The 9,638-nt window shown below is 32.8% G+C and overlaps 1 protein-coding gene across 3 annotated transcripts; it reads left to right on the top strand.

Annotated features, from left to right (window-relative positions):
* The first annotated feature begins 1,750 nt into the window (after nt 1–1,750).
* LOC133790240 (YTH domain-containing protein ECT3) lies at nt 1,751–5,790 on the top strand. 3 transcript variants are annotated; one of them, XM_062227797.1, is made up of 10 exons: nt 1,751–1,893; nt 2,536–2,600; nt 2,840–2,901; nt 2,996–3,074; nt 3,478–3,542; nt 3,652–3,993; nt 4,150–4,668; nt 4,801–5,013; nt 5,109–5,288; nt 5,415–5,790. In XM_062227797.1, the coding sequence occupies exons 2-10, from the start codon at nt 2,573–2,575 to the stop codon at nt 5,514–5,516; spliced, it is 1,590 nt and encodes a 529-aa protein (XP_062083781.1). In that variant the 5' UTR covers nt 1,751–1,893; nt 2,536–2,572; the 3' UTR covers nt 5,517–5,790. The 3 variants fall into 3 exon arrangements, with proteins under 3 accessions (XP_062083781.1, XP_062083780.1, XP_062083779.1); XM_062227796.1 differs by having other exon boundaries at nt 2,996–3,152; nt 5,418–5,790; XM_062227795.1 differs by having other exon boundaries at nt 2,996–3,152.
* The last annotated feature ends 3,848 nt before the right edge of the window (nt 5,791–9,638 follow it).

Genomic DNA, 9,638 nt, shown 5'->3' with positions numbered 1-9,638 from the left:
TTAGGAGATTTGTTTTTCCTTATTTGTGTAATAATTTATTAGTTTTACCATATTTAATTATATAAGATTATTTTGGCTAATTTTGAATTTTTGTGAGGGTATTTTAGTAATTATAGGTATTATTTTTAATTTATTTTTTTGTTCAGATATTGAAAAATGTTTTTTTTTCTTCTATTTTTTATCTTCTTCGATCAACATTTTTTCTACTATAATCGGTTACCACTATTAGAACAATTTTGATATTTTTTTCATGGTAGTGATCATTTGCCACTATCAATTTTTTTAGTAATGTGTGGTAACTGATTATATCTATAAAAATCAGGTTTATTTTTAAATTGGTGTTATAGTAACTGGTTACAACTATAAAATAATTTTGAGTTTTTAGTAATGTACTATTATCAAAATACGAGTTGAATTGTAACTGGTTACTTAGTGAGATTTGGAGGAAAAAAATTATATGAAAAAATAAACTAAATTGATTGTGAAGGTAACTAGTTACAATTAGGTTTGAAAAAAAAACTAGTTGCGATGGTAAGTGGTTACCTAGCCAAACTTGAAAACAAATTAGATATAAACAAAAAATCTAAAATGATCATAATCGTAACTGGTTCCAGCTAGGTTTGAAAAAAAAATCAGATTTGAAAAAAAAAACAATTACGATGGTAACTAGTTACTTATCTAGACGTGGAAAAAAAATTAGATCTAAAAAAAAAATCTAAATTGATTGTTATTGTAACTAGTTATAACTAGATCTAACAAAATATTATTTGTAAATAAAAAGAATCAGATGCAATTGTACCTGGTTATTTATACTGATATGGAAAAAAAAACTCAGAAATCATAACAGATTGTGACTGTAACCGGTTACAGTTACGTTTAGAAGGAAAAAATAATTAAATATGAAGTGCAAAAACAAATTTGCAATGACGAAACTAGATGTGAAAAATAAGAAGAATAACAAAGAAAATAAAAATAAAACTAGATCTGAAGAAGAAGAAGAACCAGAGGGGGATGTATTGTAACTAGTTACAACTAGATCTAAAAAAATATCTGTTATAAATAAAAAGAATCAGACGCCATTGTATCCGTTTACTTAAACAAATTTGGAAAAAAAAAACCCAGAAATCAGAACTATAACCAGTTACGATTACGTGTAGAAGGAAAAAAAATTAAATATAAAGTGTAAAATACAGATTTGAAATAGCGAAATCAGGTGTGAAAAAGAAGAAGAAGAAAAGAGAAAATAAAAATAAAACTAGATCTGAAGAAGAAGAAGAAACAAGAAGAAGAAGAACTAGAGGGGGAGGTACGTCATCGTCAAGGGCGGGGCCGAAGGCGGAGGTAGCATCGCCGACAGATGACTGAGATAAGAGAACCAAATGGGAGGGAAGGGAGGAAAAAAAAAGAAGAAAAGAGAGAATTTTGTGTATTTATGATTATAGTTATCAATTTTTTATATCATATAAAATTAGTATATTAATTTTTTTTTCAAAACTTACCATATTTTATACAATTATTTTTATTATTTTTTTCACATAAATATATAGAAACTAATTTTATTTTTCCCCTATTTATTTAAACTTCTCTTTTTATTCTAAGTAGTTTCCTCGAATGACTATAGTATTAAATGCTAAATAAAAGTACAGGCCCAGCCCATCAAGTCAAATCTGAGCCCATAATCGTAGGGTTGATATCGGTTCCCCTCCAAGGTAAGGATTAATCTGATCCGTCGAATTCTGTATTATAAGGGCTACCTCTTTTTTCACCTTCTTCCTCTTCGACTACTCCTGCTCTCTCGCCTCAGTCACTTTCAGCTCCTGGCTCTCTGGAAAACTGCTTTTCTTCCCGGTTTTCCGATTCGATCAGATCGGTTCAGTCCATCTCGATCCGCCGGTTCGTATTCTAAACGCCGTTTTTTTATTTTTGTTTTTTGAATTTTTTTCAGTCAGTGAGAGTAGATCGAGCTTCTTCAACGATTTTTCATACTTGTTAAAAATTGTGTTTATATATGTTTATAGGTTTCTGTATAACAGTGTAGAAGGTCACCAAATTCTGAAACTGTAACTCGAAACTTTTTATTATTATTTTTTCTTTTTTTGGATTTAAATGTTGCCATGTACGTTGCTGTCATCGTTAATGGTTTGGTCTCTTAATGGATTTGACTGAAATAATGAAAACTTCCGAACCTCTTGTCGAAATATCTTGTTCTTTTATTATATTATTTTTTATAAAATTATGATTGATTTTTGGTGATATTTTTCTGGCGACGAAAATTTTACAAAAGAAAACGAAAAAAAGGAATACAAGAGTCGTTATCAGAAAAAGAAAGGGATTCTTTTTCGGTAGTACTGAAATTCGTGGCTGTGTTATTGTGTTCCAGCTGCATAAGTAAAGTTTAATGGAGTTTTCTTTTTTAGTTCAAGAAGATGGTGACTGTATAAAGACTACAAAAGCAGAAAGAATTGAGTCCTTTTCATATTCTTATTATCATTGTTATTGAAGATTGAAGATTTTTTTTTAATTTTTTTATTGTAGGTTAAATTGAATTGACTATTCATCTGTGTTGCTGGTCATGGCGGGTGAGAAGAAAATCGAAAACGGTATTAATTTTTCTTTTATATATATATAATTCTTGCTGGATTCCCTTGGAACTTAAGTATTAATGGGTTTTAGTTCGTTGCAAGTTTAATTTTATTAGTGCCCAGATTGTTTTTGAACAACATTTTGCTTTTATAATCCAAATAGTTTCATGGGTTTTAAGTAGATGGGTCTTATCTGTTACTTTTCTTGTTTAAATTAATGATGCTGATGCCAAACTTTTCTTAATTGTATAATCCAGCTGAGCCTGTTGCTCCAGTGTTGATTTCTGATCCTGTTACTGGAATGCCGGAGCAAGAAGTGGTACTTCAAAGCACCTTGTATATATGTGTTTGTTGTTTTGAAAATCTTCTCTCTTTCTCTCTCTCAAATCATTCTTTTCATATTTTCTTTACAGGCTTCAGGGAAAGATGGAGTGCCATCTGAATTGACCTCATCCATATCATCTTCAAAGGATGTCACCTCTAGCATCAAAGGTGAGATTGATCAACAGTCAGTTGGAGAGCATGGTGTTTACAATCCACCTTCTAGCTGTGACAATTATTATTATCCAGGTTAGATGTCGCACATGTCCTATATAGTGATATTCGAGTCCTTTGAATCTAATGGTAACGTTAAGCTTCAAGTAGCAAGGATATCTCTAAGTTTGCTGAAGTCATCGATCCAGATTTAGCCTTAGTTATACACAAACAAAAAATGATCACTGTCTCACTCAATTTATTGGGTTGTGTGCTTTGATTTTTTGCATTCTACGCTCTTTGATTATGTTCATCCTTCTCCCTTTATTTTGTTTTTTAAGTATTAACTCAGATAACTAGTATTTTAGGTTGTCATTGGTTATATTCATTATCTCTGAAGCGATACTTGGTCAATTAACAGGATATAATGGATCGTTTACACAGTTGGATGATCAGGGCTATTATCATGCTAATGGTTCTAATACAGTAGGTTCTTCCTTTTAGTTATGTTTATTTACTTTTTTTTTTAATTAATGTGGAATGTTTTGTATTAACTTTATGTTTATTAATGAAACATTTTACTCATATTTTTCAGGCTATACCATCAGAAAATGGTTTGTACTATAACTATTATTATAATCCATATCAATCTGGCCCAATGATGGGAGTTGATGGACAAGGTATTGGTCAACAACAATACTTTTCATCATCAGGGTATCATCAGCCACCTGTTTCTTATGGATCAGAAGCTTTGTCTTGCTATTCGTGGGATCCGGCATATGGGAGAGATGTTCCCAATGGAACAAAGTCTGGTCTGCGTTCTACTGGTGGTGTAGCAAGGTCAAATGGCTACAATTCTGCAAAATCTAATGGCAGTATTACAAACAAGTTTTCCAAGCCTCTTCTTAATACACAGCCTATCAAATCGTTGACCAAGGTGGGCTTTTACTTGCATATAGTAAATACGTTTGGTCTTTCTTGATGTCATTGTCATGTGTTTCTGGGTGAATCCAAAATAATTAATCATAGTTATATTTGAGATTCATTCATCATGTTGGATCTTCATTAACTTGTATGGAGTTTATTATTACAGGTAGGTTTAGGTTCTGATTTCTCCGCTGGCCTTTTGAAGGGATACCCCCCTCACTCTGGAAGGTATGCATCATTTGCTAATCAGAAACAAGGTCTGTACCCGCAGCATGCTGGTTTCACAAACTATAAACCGTATGGGACAAAAATATGGCCTGGAAATGATAGATTTAAGTCAAGGGACAAAAATAACAGGAATGGAGATTTTGAAGCCTCAACTGAACTAACCCGTGGTCCAAGATCCCGCGTTAAGAGCCAATCAGATTCTTCACCTGAGAAGGAAGAATTGGGTTCTGCAGTTCAGAGAGAGCAATATAACACACTTGATTTCCCCACTGATTATGAATATGCTAAGTTTTATGTTATCAAGTCCTACAGTGAAGATGATGTACACAAGTCTATTAAATACGACGTTTGGGCTAGTACCCCAAATGGAAACAAGAAGCTAGATGCAGCATTCCATGATGCAGAAGTGAAATCGAGTGAGACAGGCACACGATATCCTATTTTCCTTTTCTTCTCGGTTAGTTTGCTTGACTTCTCATTTAATCTGGTAACACATCAAGATGTTGATTCAACTCAGTGTTGGAGATTTATTGTTATTGAATGTTCCTTTCCAATTAATTGTATATGGATTCTGTTTTCTCTTGCACAGGTAAATGGAAGTGGGCAATTTGTTGGTGTGGCCGAAATGGCTGGTCAGGTAGATTTCAACAAAGACATGGACTTTTGGCAAGTTGACAAGTGGAACGGATTCTTCCCAGTCAAGTGGCATATAGTAAAAGACATCCCCAACACCCAATTGCGACACATTATCCTTGAAAATAATGATAACAAGCCTGTAACTTTCACTCGTGATACCCAAGAGGTACTGCTGCTTAGACCCATACTTGATTGTTTCTGCTTTCCCATTTTATTGTCAGTGCCTAACATTTCAGTTCTTTATGTGATAATTTTGCACAGATTGGATTAAAGCAAGGTCTGGAAATGTTGAATATATTCAAGAGTTACACACCGAAGACTACATTGTTAGACGATTTTAGCTTCTATGAAAGCCGAGAACAGGCTCTCCAAGCCAAAAGAGCCATAAAGCCCGCAGCAACATTGAAGGTGGAAACCAACTTCAACAACAGTGACTTCACCGTGAGTTTCTTTTTCTCTTTCGATCAGAAAAAGTGAAGGGAAAAAAAGAAGGAAGAAGTTTCCCACTTCGCCATTGTTGTCTGTGTTTATATATATTGTAAAGCTAAGATCTGTATTTTTGTGCAGCAGCGTGGAAATGCAGTAGAGAGGAACGTCGAAATCGAAAATTCAGAGCGTGCAGCATCTCTCATCAGTCTTGCCAATCTTTCCCTTAGTGCCAATGCATAAGAGCAGCTGATGTGTGCTGAGAGTTGAGAGAAGACATCTTATAGTTTAGTGATAGCACAATAGGGCTATGTTGCTGTTTTTTTCTTTTTCTCTTTTCCATCTCAATTTTTGTCATTTGTTTTTTTTTGTTCCAGTTTTCATCTAGTAGATTTGCAGTGTTCATTTTTCTTCTTTTGGTCTTCTTTTTTAAAGCATAGCGCTTAGTAGTGAGTAAGAGTAATGAGTTGAATTTGGAGATTGATTAGTGAGTTTTAGTTTCATTCTGCCTTTTAAATTTTGAGGTACTTTCCTCAGTTCTATTTTCCAGCAACTTCAACATTAAGTAAGTGAGCTCAAGCAATTTTAACACAGGCATTCCTAAAAACTTTCTTAGCTCATGACCACATTTTAGGCAATTAAAAATAAAAGTTAACTATTTTGATTTACGACACTATACTAAGTACAACCAAAGTCGTTTTGCCAATCTATGTGTCAATTTAATGTCGTTGCAAAAATGATATGAGAAGTTAAATCGTGCAAACTTAACTTAACATGGACATAATGATTGAACTTAGGCTTACGTGTCCATCAACTTGGTTAACATACATGTTGACGAATTCTTATGTTTGATAAGTTTGAAATGAACGTTGACAGATGTGTGGTTGGCATTAGTGGTTTAGTTCGAATTGATTTCTTTTAGTAGAAAATATTTGAGGTTATTATACTCTCAAATAGGTAGGAGTGGTGGCTATCTTTCAAAGTCATCAATGGCTTGTAAGGCATCCCTATTAGGATACTAGATAATGATGTTGATGTGGTGGTCAATTCTGAATTAGTTATTAGCCTTATTAATTTTCAGTGGTGTTATATTTATAGTGATGACATAAATTTATCAGCTATATCTAGAAGATGTATTTCAAGTTCATGTGCTTCAATCTTGTAACAAGGCTATTAATGGATTAGCCAAAATTGTATTTTATAAAAGATGAGTGTAATTGGTTGGAAAAAATTTCTCATGTCAATATGCATATCGACAAAGAGTTGGTCTTTTGCAAAATAATAAATAAATAAAAAATATATGCAAAAGAAAAACATTTGGTTATAGTTAGTAGGGTTGTGCAAAAGTTTTTGTAAACTGTCAAACTCGAATAAACCGCCCATACTAAACCGAAAAAATCGATAAAAAATACAACCCGAATAATCCGACAAAAATTCAAACTGCCCAATATAATTATTGGGCGGTTCAAGAATTATACCAACTCGCCCAAATAACCCGAATAAATTGATAAAGATTTTTTTTCTTTCATTTATACATATATATTATGTATATTATTATATGTATTATATGCAATATTAAATATTATTTTAAATTTTTAACAATGAATTTAAAATAATGTTTTAAAGTTTCAATTTAGAATAATATGTCTAAGTTTAGAAGATGTATACTATACTGTTAGTTTGTTGAATATAATTATTTGAACATTTAAAAAAAAACATAAGATTGATTTGGATGGGTTAACCCGACCAAACTGCTTAAAACATTAGACAGATTAATTTTTTTTCTTAATTGGATGAATTAGAGTTGGATTTTTGCAACCCGGTTTTTACATTGGGTTGATTAAAATATGTTATAACTTGACCAAACCGACCAATGAACACTCCTAATAGTTAGGGTTGTTTGCGGTGTAGGCGATGCAGTTTTTTGCCAGTTTATTGGATTGCACCACATTGCGGTTTGAGCAATTTTCCAAACCACAAACTGCACCGCATAGACCTCAAACCGCATAAATCGCACTACAAAAATGTGGGGTGTGGTGCGATGCAGTGTGGGCGGTTTATACTTATCGCCAAATAATTTAACAATTAAATATTATAATTAATAAAGATCCATAATAAAGCATATAACTCAAAATTGTTTAACAAAACAATAAATATACAACAAACTAAAAAACTTTTAGCAAAACAATAAAAATACAACAAACTAATAACAAATAAAAAATGTGATATAGAAGTAAAGGTTTTGATAAGGAGGAATATATTTATGTTGAAGCAGAATATGCATTAGCATCCTATAGAATATAATAATTTTTCTAGATATTGTGTATATTATACTATATAAATATATATGGGTGCACTCTTAATGGTTACTACCCATGGATAGTTACTTCAATATTAATCATTGGATTAAGATCAATGGTCCATATTTATAGTTGTTAATTAATATTTCTAAAAATAAATTTTGATTTTTCAAATTTTTGGAAGGTTTACCTGATGAAAAAAATATATTTATTATGAAAATATAATATTGTAAACTTTTCATTTTTCAAATACATGTCAATTTTTAAATATAGCTAATGTCTCTCATTGATTGGACACAACATTAATTATGGCAAAGGAAAAATAACTAAATTTGAAATTAATGTAGAGAAAAAAATATTTACCTGTTGATGACTTGGAATACCAAGTCACTATGTTATCAAATCATCATAATTGTTAGTACCCATCTATGAGTAGTAACCATTGAGAAGTCTTCCAAATATATATATATATATGTATTTAAGTTTAAATATAGTAAAATTGATGACTTGGAATACCAAGTCACTATGTTATCAAATCATCATAATTGTTAGTACCCATCTATGAGTAGTAACCATTGAGAAGTCTTCCAAATATATATATATATATATATATGTATTTAAGTTTAAATATAGTAAAATTGAAAAAAATATATAAAAAAATTAATATATACAACGATGCAGTACAGTTTGAAAAACATTCATAAAATTCAAAACTGCAAATCGCACCATACCGCACAGTTTGACAAAAATACAAACCGCAACCGCACCTCGAAAGGTTCCAAACCACAAATTATAGTGCGGTGTGGGCGGTTTTATGAACACCCCTAGTTATAGTACCAACCACAAAGGTTATCTATGCTTAGAGCCAATAACTTATAGGATTTATATTTCAAGGCATGCCATTTTTTATGAAAACTCCTTTCATAAATTCTCTACTATGTCTAACCTTCTATCGCATCTCCATCATACACTTTTCATTCCATCACTATAGCCATACTTTCCTTCTCGATTGCCTAACAAACAACCACTTCTTCCCCCATCATTCCTTTACTGTCCCATTCCTCTTTCCCATCACCTACTCTGTCACCCATATCATCTTCCTCCTCTCCATCTTCATCTCCTTCTCATTCCCAACCCTCCATTCATACTGATTCACCATCCCACATAGGGATGCACATTTTTCCCATGGGGATGGGGCTTCGCGGGGACCTGCCCCTAATGGGGCAGGGAATCCCCGTCTAAATGGGGAACGGGGCGGGGACGGGGATAGCACTCCCCGTCCCGACGGGGCCTCGTATAAATTATTATATATTTTTGTAATATTTTATACGTATTTTATATCTTTCTTTATGTGTTATTATAGTATAGTAGTAACTTTTTTTAATATTTTCAATTTTATTTAGGATAATGTTTAATATTTTAAATAATAAATATTGTGAAATATTTTAATTTACATATAATTTATTACTTTTATTTTAAAATTTTAATTTAAAATTTATTTTTAAATCAATGGGTTCCCCATGGGGCAAGGACGGGGATTAAAAATATAAATGGGGACGGGGACGGGGACGGAGGGAACACTCCCCGCCAATTCCCCGTCTCGTGTACATCACTTCCCCACTCCTCTTCTCCTCCATCTAATGTTGAGCATACTAATATTACTACTGAGTTACCTATGCAGGTTATTAATCATGGCAATACTCATTCAATGTTGACCAGGGCGAACTGTGGCATTCATAAGCCAAAGGCCTATGTTGCTCACCAATAACTTGACTTTAATTTGCCTGCAAAGTCCTATAAACTAGCCCTGTCTATTCGTCACCGGAAGTTTGCTATGGACATTGAGTTACAAGCACTTCAACGGAACAATACACAGACACTTGTTCCACCACCGACTGCTCACAATGTCATAGATTGTATATGGCTCTTCAAGCTTAAGTACAAACCTGATGGAACAATTGATAGACTCAAAGCAAGACTGTTTGCGCGTGGTTTCACTCAAACTCAAGGCCTTGACTATTATGCCACTTTTTCTCCAGTTGTTAAACCAGGAACTATTCGGGTT

The sequence above is a fragment of the Humulus lupulus genome, chromosome 7 (assembly GCF_963169125.1).
Source record: "Humulus lupulus chromosome 7, drHumLupu1.1, whole genome shotgun sequence".
Taxonomy (NCBI): domain Eukaryota; kingdom Viridiplantae; phylum Streptophyta; class Magnoliopsida; order Rosales; family Cannabaceae; genus Humulus; species Humulus lupulus.
The sequence above is the reverse complement of the archived record's forward strand: the minus strand, read 5'-3'. Positions and strand labels throughout refer to the sequence as shown.

Coding starts and splice junctions, on each gene's coding strand:
- LOC133790240 (XM_062227795.1), top strand. CDS start 2,573: ATGGCGGGTGAGAAGAAAATCGAAAACG. Junction 3,994..4,149: donor CTATCAAATCGTTGACCAAG/GTGGGCTTTTAC, acceptor TTATTATTACAG/GTAGGTTTAGGTTCTGATTT. Junction 5,014..5,108: donor TCACTCGTGATACCCAAGAG/GTACTGCTGCTT, acceptor AATTTTGCACAG/ATTGGATTAAAGCAAGGTCT.